Source organism: Larimichthys crocea, chromosome XVI (assembly GCF_000972845.2).
Source record: "Larimichthys crocea isolate SSNF chromosome XVI, L_crocea_2.0, whole genome shotgun sequence".
NCBI classification, from domain to species: domain Eukaryota; kingdom Metazoa; phylum Chordata; class Actinopteri; family Sciaenidae; genus Larimichthys; species Larimichthys crocea.
Genome location: NC_040026.1, coordinates 8,943,146 through 8,959,208, shown reverse-complemented (window position 1 = coordinate 8,959,208; position 16,063 = coordinate 8,943,146). Strand labels below are relative to the sequence as shown.

At 44.4% G+C, this 16,063-nt stretch overlaps 1 protein-coding gene across 2 annotated transcripts in view; it reads right to left on the bottom strand.

Annotated features, from left to right (window-relative positions):
- The window catches only part of ntn2 (netrin 2), a 44,876-nt gene that overhangs the window by 22,695 nt on the left and 6,118 nt on the right, over positions 1-16,063 (bottom strand). For both annotated transcript variants that reach the window (XM_019268328.2, XM_019268327.2), the window contains exon 2: positions 6,784-8,056. In XM_019268328.2, coding sequence (XP_019123873.1) covers positions 6,784-7,834 — 1,051 coding nt within the window. In that variant the 5' untranslated portion in view covers positions 7,835-8,056. The remainder of the gene's footprint in view (positions 1-6,783; positions 8,057-16,063) is intronic.

The following is a 16,063-nucleotide window of genomic DNA, read 5'->3' as shown; positions in this document are numbered from 1 at the left end:
CTTCCATACTATGATCCATGCTGGACTTGAGCCGGCCACCCTCCAGGCTCCTAAGCCAAGTCTCTATGGACTGAGCTACTGCCGCCCATATGCTATGGCCTTTTTCAGTGAACACTTGTGGAAGACTTTCGACTTGACGTGCTAGATGGCTCTCTCCACCACCATCATCAAAATCACAGATGAGGTATCACCTTTTGAAAGAATGGCGTTCACCCCTTGAGACTCTATTACAAGAAGCACTGATGCTGTTCTGGTTTGTTGTCACCTAGCACCATTTAAACAAAAGAAAGGTCAAAATGGATGACAGCAGAAGTCAAAATATCCTACCACCTAGTTTGGCTCCAAAAACTAAAGATCCTTCAGTTCCCACAGTGCAACTCACTCTAACTTTCCGGTAAATGCCCTACTCAAAATCCACCCCCACGGCTTTCTGTTAAAGTCTCCAGGACTAATTCAAGATTACCCTGATGACAGCACCAGAGTCTTTTTCTCAGACCTTAGAAAAACTCTCCCCAGAGCCACTTTAGACATTATACATATGTTTTCACGGGCTGAGCGGTAATCTTCTTGACACGTTAACTGATCTTCATCTGTAAAAAAAACAGTCGAGTGCCTCCTAATTTGTCATAGATCTGCAGATGAGTCTTATTAATCAAAGCCAAACCTGTATACAGACATAGAATGACCAGGATAATATTTAAATTTGAACATGATGGTATGATACACTGCACAAATATTATTTTTGCGTCTCCAAACCCACTAATAGCTGCATAGTTTAGACTGCTTTGCAGATGTAATGGTTAAACCTGTGAATTGAAAAAGCAGAACTTAGTTGGCGACTCCTATTAGAGGTGGTCCATAAGAAAATGATGTGACAGATTTGCTTAAACTCCTCACACCAGACCTATATTCACACACAGCAACAGAAATCCATTTCATATGTACAAACACACATACACAGTGTATATAAATGCCATTTCATAGTGACAGTGACAAAACCACACTTAACGGGAGCCAAGAGATTGTCATGCACTCATTGTTAACGGACATATTTTTTTCTTTACGGCCTCTGAATCTTGCATCAGCATTGAAAAACCGCATAGTTTCTCAGGCAATAGAGCACAAAGGCCTGCGACTGCACAAAGAGGCAAAATGTTAACAAAACAATTCAAGGAGGGAAGGGGAAAAAAAAGGACTGATTTCTGCAACAGAGAAATATGAAATAAAAGAAGAGGTCGTAGGCAAGAAAATGTCCAGGCAGCGAGTTAATCTTTGACAAGAGTCAATTACACGAGGATAGAGAGGAAGAGAGTGCCGGCGGAGACGGGCACCTCAGGAGGTGATTGCTACCATCTGTGGGGGAGAGTTGACGGAGGCCTGGGAGAGCAGGGTGGGCACGCTGCAGCTCCACCAGTTTGCTTTGGCACAGGGATAAAACGCTACATTGCACTACTAGATTACATGTGGCTCTCACACATGCACAAATGCAAGGAGATGCATTATGCACACACACACACACACACACACACACTTGGCCTTAGGCAGTCGCAGAGCTTTTCCTAAGGATCCAGCGTTTTAACCTGACATTAACGCTGTTATTTGACACTTTGCTGTCCTTAACATTTGTTTCACCATGCTCGCTTGCTTGCCAGGGAACCTTTATGGGTGGCTTCATAGGATGAGAAAAGTATCAATCCTTTGTGGGTTGGCCGAGGACCAAAGTTGCAATACTGGCAGAGGGAATGAAAGCAAAGAGCAAAGCTAAAGTACAAACCAATCAAACTGACCAAATCCTGTTGTCTCAGCCAGATAAAGGAAGTTGGTCTTACTTCAACCCCTTTAAAAACACGCACACACACACACACCACCAAAACAAAACACACAGCGCATGTTTGTTGGCCTTGCTGTGTCGTAGCCCCTGCGTCTCACGCTAACCACCCCAGAGGCATCATTTCATAGGGCTGTTGATTTTAGAACAACATTCCATGGCTGTGTAATTATTTGAAAGCGCAGGAGGTTTCTTTTTCAAAATCACTTTCTTTCACTCTGCCCCCCTTTGCCTCCCAACATACACACAAACATCTCCTGCTCATTTGTGTGTCGCGCTGTAAGTAATTGAAGTGTCGGTTCCCTGTTAGCCCTCCAGCGACAGGCGGTGGGGGTGGGAGGGGTGCGAGGGTCTTTAAGTCAATTAGCAAAAGTAGGAACATGGCACATACATGCAGTAATATCACAGCAGCTCTGGCTTTTTTCATTCGTACCCGTCTATGTTTGGCATCTCACTGAGTTTCATATCATGTTGCCCTCTAGGGACAGACAGCAAAATTTCAGCAGGCCATGGAGGACAATTTAATGCTGCTGTGTGCTGCAAAGCTGGATTCTTTGGGGTCAATGTGGAAATTCAAAGCAATCCAGTGAGGTTAACTTTGTTCTTCCCAAGACCAAACAACATTGTGTTGCAAGAACAAAAGCACACAAATCCGGCTCCTCTCCATGCTATGACTGAGAAACTATAAAATGTGGTGATGTTCATGTCATCCGAATCATGCAAACTTACAAACTGTGCCATGGTTTCATGAATGTCTTTCTTTCATGTGTATAAGAATGAGGTCATTTCTCAATCACCGGGCCTAAAAAGTGCCTTGTCGAATCGGCGCTACGACTGGAACACGGGCCTGACCTCTGCTTGCCCTTGCTAGGAGATGTGGAGGGGGAAAAACGGTGTGAAAGGATGGAGGCCTATTTTGAAATTCTAATCAGCATCAAATAACCATCTGTCCCTTGTCGGTGAGGGAAATGAACAGAGAGAGAGAAACAGAGAAATAAAGTTGTGCTTCTGTGGTCTTCAGAGTTTCCACAGCTCTGTACAGATCTGAGGGCTTATTCTGAGCCCTGTTCCTGAGCATGTGTTCCTGGCTGGCCTCTTCCTCTCTCTCTCTCTCTCTCTCTCTCTCTCTCTCTCTCTCTCACACACACACCTCTGCTGGATCATACTGCTTTCCCTAAGAAACCCATCTGTCAAATTCCTCCTAAATCCAGCTAATAGTTTCCAAAAAAACAGAGGCTGATCCCACCAAAAACCACAAGCCCCCACAAAAGGTTCGAGCGGGCTTGTGACATGACTTGCAACTTCAATATCTGTCTGTTCTGCTTCTCCTTACTCCGCTGTAAAATTCACATTTAAATGCAACCCCTCATTAATTGGTGTGGTAGACATGCTCTAATAACATCTATTATATAACAGGTAATAACTTTTTTTAGAGGTAATAACTAATTTGTGGGAATTTCCTTTAGGTGATGACATGAACTGATGTATAATGAGCCTAACAGTGAATACTTATTTGGCTGATTGATTTAATTTCCGAGGAAACTCCAAATGTTCAAAAAACAGAATGCCATATCACTCACTGGACTCAATATGTCAAAATTTACTATTAAAATATTCAGTACCACATTCAAATACACCCAGCTCTGCTACCAACCACAGCTCACCTGCATTTCTGGCAAATCAGCCCAAATGGCAATTTAAGTCGCCTTCATGTGACCCCTGTATTTAATGCTATGAATGCATAACACTGTGTCTGGCACAACACTGGAAACAGACCTGGCTTGGCTGGTCCATTAGGGATGGATGTGTCTGGCCCTGGGCTCGTAGTGTCCCAGAGTAGTACTCTGGACTTCCTGCAGGCCGAGTCCAAATGAGGGAAAGGAACGGCTGGAGAATAGAACAGCTTGGTGCCGCAGCCAAACAGGTCCAAGATGGCTGCAGACATGGCCAAGAGTAGAGAACTCCGACACCACCATAAATTATCATCTACTCAGGATGTCACAATGTCGTCGACTCCACAAGAGGCCTCTTCATCTTCAACAGTGACTTTGGCAGACTCTATTATAGCATGATACACAGTCTCACATTTTTAAGTCAACATAAAAGTATTTACATTACAGCATCGACCATGCCAGCAGAAAAGCCAATACTCCATCACAACCAGTAACCAAATAGCCCTTATCCATCTGTTTCCTCATTCTATCCTGTGGTTCAAACCCTGTGTAGATAAATCACAGCTTTTTCCATCATGTCTCCCTCAATACAAACAGACACGCTCCTTTACGAGGCTGCCCTCTCTGACTACTAGAGCAGGGATTTGTAAACCAATGTCTTGAGGCAGGATTCATAGCGAGGGAGGCGGCAGATGGGCGTGTGTGTGCATGGTTTGTGTCTGGAGACAGTATGAGCCTGCCAAGACAGTAATCTTGGTGCAGTGCGTGTCAAACATTTAGTAAGACAAGCGAACAATCAAACCAGCCAGGGACAATGTTCTTGTTATGCTGGGTAAGGATTTAAGTCAAGACTGCTAAGAGTGAGAGCATAGCCTTGCAAAAATCTTTAAAAGCATCAAATCGGCTAGCAGCCACATCATTTCTCAAGGACTGACAGATTCAGAGGTTGGGTGTGAAAAAACTATTGATTTGGCTCTACATCTGCTCACTCTGAATTCCACATTACCCACAAACCATCTCCCCGTCAACTTAACCTTGTCACCACCCCACAAAAGGATCATGACCTCAGCCCAGCCCCCTCAGACCCAACCTCCAACCCAAACACCGACAGGGCCTCATGAAGGCTCTGGTAACACCTAAGGGACTCCTTGGCTCTGTAACTTGCCACTCTTACACACTTGCCCAGTCTAAATACTTACACCTCGCTGCCACAGTGGTGTACCTCAGGGCTCAAGCTGCAGCCCGCCACCATTTGTGCACCATGTCAGAAAGAAAAGCAAGCAGTGAAATCAACAAGGGGCGGGTTCATTTTTAGAATGGGCTTTAATATACACAGGAGGGACTTTTTAAAAGCTTTCTTGCTACTCTGAGGATATTTTGGAACCATGTCTACCGGAATAAGTTGTAAAGAGGCTTTTGGAACATGAAATCGTCGACATCTGGGACTGACTTTTTGGCGTGTCCGGATGTGTGATCAGGTATAGCGTGCAACTAGCAACAGGGTTTAACTGCCCTGTATCAACACTGGGATTAGGTCATCAGACTTGGCCAGTGCAGCCAGGCTGTTTAGTCCAGAAATCATGGACAGAAGTGACATATCAATCCCGCTGAGAAGAAATCTACGGGAAGCGGGTGTAACATTTCGGAAACAGCAACAGGACATTTGAAAAAGGGTGTGTGCAAAACTGTGAGCGAGAACACACTGAGGGATTTACAGGATATTGTTGTAGAAGGGGCTAGGTGTATATGTGCATGAGTGTGTGCCTGTATCTGTGAGTTGAGTAAGTGAGGGTGTCAAGGATAGACGAGAAGCCAAAGTAAGGTAGTGTTGGCATGGGAGGTTTGGGAGTGTAGCATGAGGAAAGGCTGGATTTGTTGGCCGATGCTAAAATGGCCTCGCTCCTCTGGCTCTGTCACTCTCTGTCCCCTTTAAACAGATCTGGCACTGTTCAATGCTAAACATGATCTCAGGCCAGCTCACTGGGCAATTATAACATGTTAGAAAAATAGACACTGTTTTTCAATGTTCTGCTCCTGTTTTTTTTCCTCTCTGGCTGTAATTTTATTTCATTATGGGGAAAGGTTAAAATGAGGACAGTGGTTTCTAATATGGTTTTATTTTCCTACACTAACAAATTTTTATGACAAGCAAAATTGACCTGAATTAAGTTTCACCTATGTCTATTTATACTAACAGAGAAATACTGTAAAAATGACCACCAAAGAAACATCCACATATTGGAGAACAAATTCCTGCTAAAAAAAACACAGCTAACATGGCATGTGTCTAAAGCCTTTGTACAGCCATGTAATTAATATATGTGCTAAATATCATGTCATATTGAACATTAAAAAAAATATTTAAAGCCTAATCCAATACAAATGTAATCCATTTACATTAACAAAAATTGCCACAGAAATTGCTATAATTTTACTTGGCATGCTTTCAGAGTACGTCTGGATGACTTTTACACAGCATGTCTTGGGGTAAAAGCAAACACTGCCAAATAACATTCTTGGATGACTTAGCTGTAGCAGTGTGCCAATGACTCGAGCTGTTGTCATCCACTGTTTAGACTTGCTTGTGAAAAAGAGTATTTTCATAGACATGTCCAGAAAACATGATTTTGTTGAAAGTAAGCCTGTTTCCCCGTAGAGGGTCAGTAAATAGAGAAGGCTGATGGGAAATGCAAGGAAAAAGGATGGGCTCGTGTTTTGAGAGATGTTGCCAAAGTTGCAAGCTCAACCACTATGTGCTACCAGGACTCTTCACCTGTATAAACACAAACCCATCCGGTATGTTCTGAAAACATTCTTAATTACCTCTGTGACAGTCATACACAGGTCACAAAAACTACTCTTTTGAACCCTCCTCTCTCTCTTTCCCCTCTGTGTATGAGTGTAAATTCAATTTGTTGGCCTGAGTTTTACAGAGCTGTCCTCATATCCTAAAAATGGGTGGTGAAAAGGTCAGGACTAATCCAAAGAAATCAATAATAAACTGGATGTTTAAATTTTTCCTCATTTTCTTGCACTGCTTGAACTAAGAATAGGATATTTGTATTGCGTATATGGTGGTGGTCAAATTCATCAACATAACAGAAAGTTATAGAGCCGTCGTGGTAGGTCTTAAGGTCATAAAATATGTTGTGCATAATGTAGTCTCTCAGAAATGGTCTGTATTGCTTCCAGGCAAAGGGAGATATACAGTATGTTCCACCACAGATGAACTGAAACATGTTAAAAGCACATAAAGAATGACAGATAGAGGGAAAGACTTACGCAGACACTCATTGGCCTCGCGAGCATTGGCCCTCTGCCACGGCCTGTCGTAGTGAAAGGGCTTGCAGCGGTCACATTCAGGGCCCTCTGTGTTGTGCTTGCAGTCACACACCAGTTTGCCTTCCTTGTCTTTCAGACAGCGTGAGCCGTGTCCGTTGCATTTACACCTCCCGCCCACCTGGAAGTCTCCCACTGCATAGAAATAAGTTGGCAGCGTTGAGGTCACTGCTGTGGGGTCATCATCCCTCCCTCCGCTGTTGCTTCCAGCTCCCAGCCCCAGCTCCCGAGGTAGCTGTGGCCGGCTGAAGACCACGCGGATATCTGTGACAGTCACCCAGTCCTGAAGTACCGGGCTGTTGTCAAAGTCTTTGCCAGAGGGCCGTCCATCCAGAGTGCTGAAAGCAATGAGCCCTCCAGAAAGCGGGTAGAGGTCAGTGTGGCCATCTGTGCATAGAGCTTCCTGTTCATTCTGCTTGGTAATGGTTGCTTTGTTGGGCCGATTGTACATACGCCGGCACTGTGAGGAGTAGAACTGATAGGGCATCCAGGTCTTGCCGTAGTCCATGCTCTTGTATATGGCCAGGGACTCAGGTCGTGGTGAACAGAACTGCAGGCTGACGTAGGTGATCTCAAACTTTTTACCCAGTGAAAGGGTGAGAGTCACGTTGTGTGGTGAGGTGTTCAGATTCTCTGACTGCCAGCAGGTGAGGTTGTGGGCAGAGTTGAGGTCAGTGAGGTAGGAAGCAGGGTGGGCACGTCGAGGGTCAGCTGCATCACAGAGTTGGCAAGAGCGCACGGAAGGTCGATCATCTCCCCGCTCCACCACGCTGCAGGAGCGTGAAGGAGGGCGGCCGCAGACACTGGACACCATCACCTCCTTGCCGAAGGCAGCATTGATAAACTCGGGGATACAGCGCCGGGCTGCGCCTGTGTCGTCATAGCAAGGGTCTGGAGGGGTCTGCTGCCCCGCAAATGGATTCGTGGCACTGTGTGTGGAGGCTGAGCATGCCAGGAGGCACAGGCCCAGCAAGCACCTCCAGGGTTCCCTCATCCTGCTCAGAGGGCCTGTGTGTGAATGTGTGTCTGTGTTTATGCACAGATGAGTCTGTGTGTGTGTGTGCCCAAAAGTCTGTGTGTAGAAATGTGGATGTATGTGTCCTGCAGACGTGTCTGTGTGTGTGTGACTGTCCCTTATGTCTGTATAATTGTGAGTCAATGGAGGGAGAGTGTCTGAGCTCAGTGACCCTTCACTTCTGCCTGACCAGAGCCCTTCCTGTAAGAGAAAGAAACAAACATAAAGGTCAGTGTCATAGAGATATTTTTACCATAATAGGATATGAAGTAGAAAGTGATGCTAATTAAATTCGACCGTATAAAAAAACAGGTCTGCACTTCTTTAAAACCAAATTCATTTGCTCTTATAAGGAAATTAAATGGAATCTATTGTACTGTACAATTACAAGTCAATGTTTCTATTGACTAAAAGCCTGTCAAAAGGATAAGACAGTTAGACGGGGGGCGGGGGGGCCAAGAGAAAGGATGTGACCATTTAAAGAGAGACATTAGTGGCTGCAAGTGACTGCATCCTGAATTTCAATGCCGGCCTCTCATTCAGTACTTCCATTCAAGTCAAAACTGGCCAAGCCTTCTGGTCATGCTTGAGCAGCATGGCAGAAGTTACCCTATAATCCCTGGTGATGCTGCAAAGCAATGGACCGGGTATGACCCCGGTCAAACCTCTGCTTGAAGAGTGTGTCCTGGAAAAAAAAGGAAACTATATCATACACAAGGACATGGCTCTACTTTTGCGATCTTACTGATGTTTGCGCGAATTTGACAGGAAATCAACCGTTGCAACGCTATTGTTACACGGTGCTGAACCAAGAGAATGCTGCTTTATGTTCATTCACTGAACCAGAAAATTCACCAAAAGTGATAGCTACTTGAGGATTATACTCTGCATCAGAAGAACTAAGGCCATGAGACTCCATTCAGGCCTTTCTAAATCTCTAGGTCAAGATAGGTACCTGGATGACATCATTCATACGTTCACAGCTTGGCGAGGGGCCTCTCAGTCCCAAAGAGAGAAAGATTGTGGGGCGCAGTGAGAGAAGGCTTTGGGGCAAAGAAAAAGACAGAGAAAGAGATGTATATGGCCTGAGGCTTTTGCTTCGCTAATCCCCTTTTTACTTCCCTGGGTGTCAGATCTAGAAGAGCCCCATTTGAAAATAGACAGCTGAGGGGTTGAGAAGGCACCCCAACCCTCTTTGCGAGGTATTTATTAAATTACAATGAATCACACCCACCTCCTCTTACCCTCACTCTCCCTCTTAGACTACAGCATCCCTCTTCATCTTGGTAGAACAAAAGACCGCCTCTGTGTCCACTTCAGTCAAGCGGGGAAGGCAGACAGACGGATTTAAGGGGAGTCAGAAAAACAAAAGTTTCGTTCTTTTCTCATGTGAGGGGTCCAAAGCTAGCAACCTTCAAAAAGAGCCCAGTGGCCTGGTAAATAGGACCACTCGTCTGTGCTCAAGTGCTTAAACCCTGCCATTTGGCCTCTTCTCAAGCGCAGATTGGGCGTTAAAGGAAAATAGTGTGAGGGAATTATACAGAGCAGAAAGACAGCGAGGAAGAAAATGTCACAAAGTGGAAGTACAACTGCTTCTTACATCAATCATAGAAATTGTAGATGGATAACTACATATAATTAAAATCCTTCTTTTTGAGCAGTATTTGTAATATAAATAGACAAGTATATATTTCCCCGACATGCTGAGCTCTGAAGTAGCCAATCCAAGAAATTTAAAGGCCTGAAATCCCCTGCTATTACAATATTCAACATATGAAAAATGGATTGCAGGGAACGGGCCTGCTCATAAATGATTGGGATTAGAGTGGGCCTTGCCAGGATGGATAAGGACATTGATCAATGACATGTGTCTGAGGACGAGGAGGTTAAAGTGGGCACGCAGGCGGGGAGTTCATCAGCCAAGGCACTCCATCAAAAGGCTGGCCTTGGTAAAGCTGGCGGGCCCCGACACCCACTGGGGAGGGCATGGAGAGACGGCTGATAGAATTAGCAACTCATTAGCATCCAGGCCCAGCTTCCATCAGCAGCATGTTTGTCCAAGAAAAGAGACAGTGGGGAGGCTCTGAGAGAGAAGAAGGGAGGGGGGGCAGGAAGGAGCAGGAAGTAGGGGTAGAAATTATGACAGGTGAGGGGGAAAAGGAAAAAAAAGATGGAAAAGGGAATTGTTTAGATTTAGAATCTGATGGGCATGTTGTTGAGGGAGTGAGAGGAAGTTAGAAAAGTTAAAAAAAATAAATAAAAACCAGGCCGGAAAATACTTGACAGGCTCAAGAGAGTAGAAAAGAGGACAAACAGGCACGGGGAAAGAAGAGTTTCAGGAGGTAAGAAGGAAAAGAGGGACACACGAGGGGGAGAGAAACAGCGAGGGGCACGACAGTGATAAAGCAGAAATGACTCGAGGGAGGGCGATATGAATGGAAGCAGTAGGAGAGAGGGAAAGTGACAGAGATGGAAGGAGGGGGTTAGGGGAAGGACATAAAAAATGAAAGGGGGAGAGATGGAGAGAGAAACACAGGGGAGACAGATTAAGGTGGAGGACTGCATTGGCCTGTGTCTGGACTCGGGATGACTAAATATGGTGCGGCCCGTGTGCCGCCGGGCCTGCTGGGAGATTCTTCCAGGGTCTGGTGCTGTCAGGCGCGTCTGGCAGATGAGCGTGTAGGTTAAACAGAGAGAGAACAGTGACAAGGCTGTTTAATTCCACTCTGTACGCCCTCTGAAATAGATGCAAGTGTTAATGGTGCTCTGAGACAGTCTGCCCTGGCAAAAGGCTGGTCTTTATTAAAAACCTATACTTTATAAGTCTACATAAGATATAAATATGCTGTATAAGATGGATTCTATATTGCCATAAAACCTGCACAATGTGAACCAGTTCCACAAAATCTCTCTGGATCCGAAAGCTTTGCCAGGATGTCAGCACAGTGGTGTAGTTGGTTGACCTTTTGAAATACTAAGAATCCGTTTCAGCAAGAAAATTGTCTGCTTTCAGCATTGACAGTGTGTTTAACAAGCCGCAAGTTCCCCTCACTGGGGGCAGACATTGTCTTTCATTAAATGTGGTTGAAGTAGCAACAGCTGCAGGCCTATGTCTCCGTCTGTTTGAAGAAGACAATGAATACCACACAGAAATGCTGCTGCTTCATATTTGGCGTGCAGACATGAGAACTGTATTGATCTTCTCATCTAACTCTCACAAAAGCGAATAAGCACAATAAATGTTGAACTATTCCTCTTAATAGATTTTGCATGAATCTGTACATTATAAGACATGTCAGACAATCAAGGAGATGAGTTTTGATTCAGGTATTGGCTACCCCCTTTGTTTACATTTAGATCACAGATTGTGCCTTTTGAAAGTTGGTTCTGACCCCCAGCACACAAACCTACTACCATCTGGTTTGTTAAAAATACAAAAAAAATTCCTGTGGCAGCTAAGCCATTTCCAAGTGAATGGCTGCTTGGAGTGCAGTGACAAATACAAACTGCATAGCCAATTCATCACTGCAACATTCCTCTGTGGATTAATGGCAAGGAAAATGCACCAACGCACTACAATCCCCAGTGGCAAAGCTACTGCCATGTTAAATAATTTGCCCATTAGTATTATGGACACAGTATGAATGGGTGAAAAAATATGGGGCTTTTAGAGTGAAAGCCCCCTGCATAAAAAGTTGTGCATCATCACAAAGGCGACGCAGGCCATTTCGCCACTGGAACAGTTTCAATGGTTTTAATCAAACCGGTGACAGCCCAATTAGAGAAGGTAGATGATGGAGGGTAAAAGGAAATTAGATTGAAAAGAGGTGAGTAAGGGATAGAGGGAGCGAAAGAGAGAGACAGGCAGAGTGAGAGAAAGACAGGGACAGGAAGATGACAGGGTGGTCTGCTGGTTTCAGCAACGTTTTTTCAGCTTCTCCCTGTCACCGGGAGATCATCTCATGTTGAGTTGTCTCTCTTTCAAGCGTGGGCGCCTCTGTCAGAGTTCACAGATTAGGAAAACAGAAGTCGCTGAGAGGCTTTATTTGGCTTGGGTGTAGAGGAGGACGCTGTGGGAGGTGAAGATAGGAAAGGGACAGCTGAGCCACTTTGTATCCCAAGTGGGAGCTTTTCACGCTGCTCTAGAGAGTTGGCGTGGTGGCCCCCACTATGACTGGGGCTGAATGGAGGTCTACAGGGTTGCTTCTCTTGGATGACAGCAAGCTGAGGCCCAAACTGGTGCCCTGCTGTCCCTCCAGCCTGCTGTACAGTAATCCCTGGTGGGGTTATTAGTGGCTGCCCAGAACCATGGAGGACTTTTTAATTGGCTAACAACAGGCTACCTCTATTCTCATTCATTATGGAGAAATGCATTGTATGAACACAAAAGAACTGTGAGAGCAGCAACAAAGTCAGAAATCTAAAAGTAATGAAACTTTTGCGATATTTAAAGCGGTACAGTAATTAAAGAATTGAAAGTATCTAATTCTTTAAACCAGAGTTTTAAGAAAAGAAATCTACAATCAGAACAATGATTAACTAGTCAACAGTTTCCACTTCACTCTACCAGACATTATCTGGTATTACGTTAAAGACATGAACGCTGCCTTTATTTTACAACCAGGTAGCAGGTAAAGCAACAGCGAACACACCTGGTTGGTGCCGATGTCAGTTGGTACCACGTTGGTTTTGAGCATCTATGTCACAAATAACAAGCCTCATCCATACACGGCTCACCTGCTGCTGTAAAAACAGGATCATGGGTGCAAGAAAATCCAAAATATTTTAGTTTTTTGGGTGACTATAAAAAATACTGCTGATACAAGAGAGAAAAACAAAGAGAGGTGGGGCGAGCAGATGTGTGAGCAGTAAAGTAGGTGTATGCATGTGTGTGGAAGAGGGAAGGAAAAGGCGAGCAGATTAAAGTTTATGAGTAAACACTAAAATGAGGTGGGAAATTAAAGAAATAACTTACTATGGTATGGTGCCTAATATGGTAGTGTATTCAAATGAAATATAAAACCCATCCCAAAGTTTAAAATTCTGGTGTCGTTCACAGATTGCACGTGGTTTGAGGTTGTTGTTGGCACGATGCACCTGAATAACAGAACATCACATCCAGGATTATTTTAATTATTAATTAATCTTTTTTATTTATTCATTTATTTTTAAGTGAAACCTGCAGATTTTTGCCATTTTCCTAGACTTAATTATATTAATTATTTAAATAATTAATTCATTGATGTTTTAATGAATTTTAGATTGAAAGTTTTGGGGATACATTTTCTGTCAATGGACTAACAAATTAATTGACTAATTGGTTCTGCACTAATCACATCCTTACCATCTGTGTCCACACCCTCACTTAATAGGTAAATAAACCTGTCCAGATGAATCAACATGACTGACAGGCCTCAGGTAACAGGGGTCAGATATTAGAGGCCTGAATTCCACTTGATGATAGCCGTCTCTGCAGTGGTGACGACGATCCTGCTGTTTGTGTAAGTGTGTGTGTGTGTGGCTGGGTGGTGGGTGTGGGGGGTGTAGGGTAGTTGGGAGTTCCTCGCTGGCATTCATTAGGGACTGAGGAGGAGGAGGGGGGAGGAGGAGCAGGGCGGGCTGAGGGCAGGAGGGGGTCAACTCTCACAGCTGAGAGCGTCATTAGCAGGGGGATCGCTGACAAATTTTTAAAGCCTGCATATGTCTGCTCAGAGGCTCCGTATGTGTCTTTGTAAGGTTTCATATGAAAATTTTCCATAGATCTTTTTTGGCTTTATTATAATATCAAGAACAAACCACCGCACCTGAACTAGTGACCATACCTGAGCTAGTTGATGTCTGTCACTGGGATACAGCTGAATCTCTCAAGTGCTTGTAAATCTGACAGACAGAGACGGTAAGGGGATCCGAAAAAGTATCATTAAACATATAAGTGAAATAATCTCCGCCTTTCCATCTCTGCGTCTGGCAGAAAAAGACGCTGCAGGGAGAAAGACTGAACGCCCAGCAGAGGAATGCAGCAGCTTCTGTGGCCCAGCCCACACGGCTGGCCCCGAGTCCGACGGTGGTTCTTTGAATCAACAGAACCTGATCCAGAACCGAACAGGAGGAGAGAAGACAGACAGCGCGAGGTGGAATATAAGGTCAGGCTAGTTCTCACAGATTCACGGGCAGGAAGTTGTCCTAAGCTACTGATCTCTGTAATTGTGCACATATACACTTCAGTGTAAAAGTGGGAGAAAAATGCTGATAGGACAAGTTGTGGTGTATTTTTCTGTTAATGAAGTGTTCTGTGAGGTCAGTGTTTTTGGTGAGAAAATGGGAGGCGTAGGGAGGGGAAAGGACATGAGCAGGCAGAAAGTTTTGGGCAACAGTGACTCACTGGAGACCCGGGGTTAAACAGGGTTAATTTGTGAGAAACAAGACGGGAAAAAAATACAGATATTTAGAATAATGGGGGCTCTTTGTTTCATTTTCGCACGGAATTTCATGTCCAAACACGTCCAAACATTGTTCTGTTTTCTGCTGCAACATGAAACTGTTAACTGCAGTTTATAGTAACTTTGTTTGTTTCACTAGTAAAATGAATTGAAGAGAAAAATGGAGACAAAGTGCAAATGTGATGTTGATTATGAGCCAGATTCTTTTCCACAGTAAATCAAAAACACTAAACAGTTCAAATATGAGGTGACTGAACTTTAAATGGCATTTTAAAAATCAGATTTTTGTGTATTTATCAAATTTATGTATTTTTATTAACAAACAATCAGAATAAAAAAGTTCTGTGACAATTACAGAACTTATTAAACTTAAATAACACTGCAGAGGGGTAAAACATGAACCAGAGGACATCCATGAACCCATTTGACTTGAGTCACATCTAAGGGATTAAGAACTGATAGATGTCGAGTGTCACTGAAAATAATGAGAAGGGCAGCAACTAATTCATGAATGAAAAATGAAGCTGTGAACTCGAGAGTGAGGGAGGAAAAAGTTGCTCTCCGCTGTACTGTATTTTTAATGGATAGAGTGATAGACTTTGGGAGTGAAGGGACAAGAGTTCAACAATTTATAGCCTCCTATGCCGAACTGTGATCTGTTTTTATATACAAGAAATATTTCCGCTACATGTGCCGTCAAGATGCGCCTGAGAAAGGGATGACACCCACAGCCCTGCGATAGCAGACAGAGCCACAGATTCTTGCTGGATGAAGGCCATGCAGCGAGGTTAAAGAGATGATAAAGACATGCAAAAAATGCTGCGAGGTTAAAGTTCCCAGAGTGCACTGTTTTGAGTGTGTGTGGGTGGACTGAGGGCTCCTTGATTGAACATTTCCCATGGACCTGAGCATAACCCTGACCGCAGCTTGCAGCAGTGTGGTTGGGACGGTGGTGGTCGGGGAGAGGCAGGTGAGGTGTTCCTGGATATGAGAGGAAGTAGCTCGTTTGGAGGGATGGAAGGGTTTAAGGAAAGGAGAGGTGAGCACTCCTTCAAAGGCCTTTGAAGGCTGGCTGCGGTAGGCAGAGCCGCGGTTTTCCCAAAAAGCCCCCCTAACAGGAAAACAGTCTCTTTTTTCCATTGCACAAGAGCAACCTCTACCCCACAGCCGAAAGCAAAGACCCGCTTTGAACTCGCAGGGGGAAAAACCACAAATCATTTTATTAAGTGCTTGGAATACTCACACGGTTGCGTATATTACACTTAAGCACACACGTTGTTGATGGACAAACACATGCTCTACAGTAGTTTTTTTACTCCCAATATGTGCACACACACACTCACACATGAAGACACATTGTGAAGGGTGCCAAGGCTTGTGATTCATCAGACAACTCCCTTTCCTTGTTTTCTTTCCTCCCTATCGCCACCTCCGTTCAATCTCCTCAGCAGCGTCGTGCACCGGGTGACCTTGCCGAAAGGTCAGAGTCAGCGGGCTCCCAGAGAAAGAACTAAAATCCAAACAAATATGACAAAAATGTAATTTTCCATGCCCTCTAAATTGACACAAGCATTTTCTGATTGGATGCCTATATTGGTAGTTGAGGTTTAGTTGAATTTAGGGCCAAAAATATGGAAGGGCCTTATGGTGGGAACCAGTTTAGGGAAGGGTGTGACATTTTACATTATGAATCTATTGCTCACAACTCTCACAGTACACAACCACCAGCTGTAGCCACAGCCGGAGCTCTTCTGCGCCCTGTAAGTTC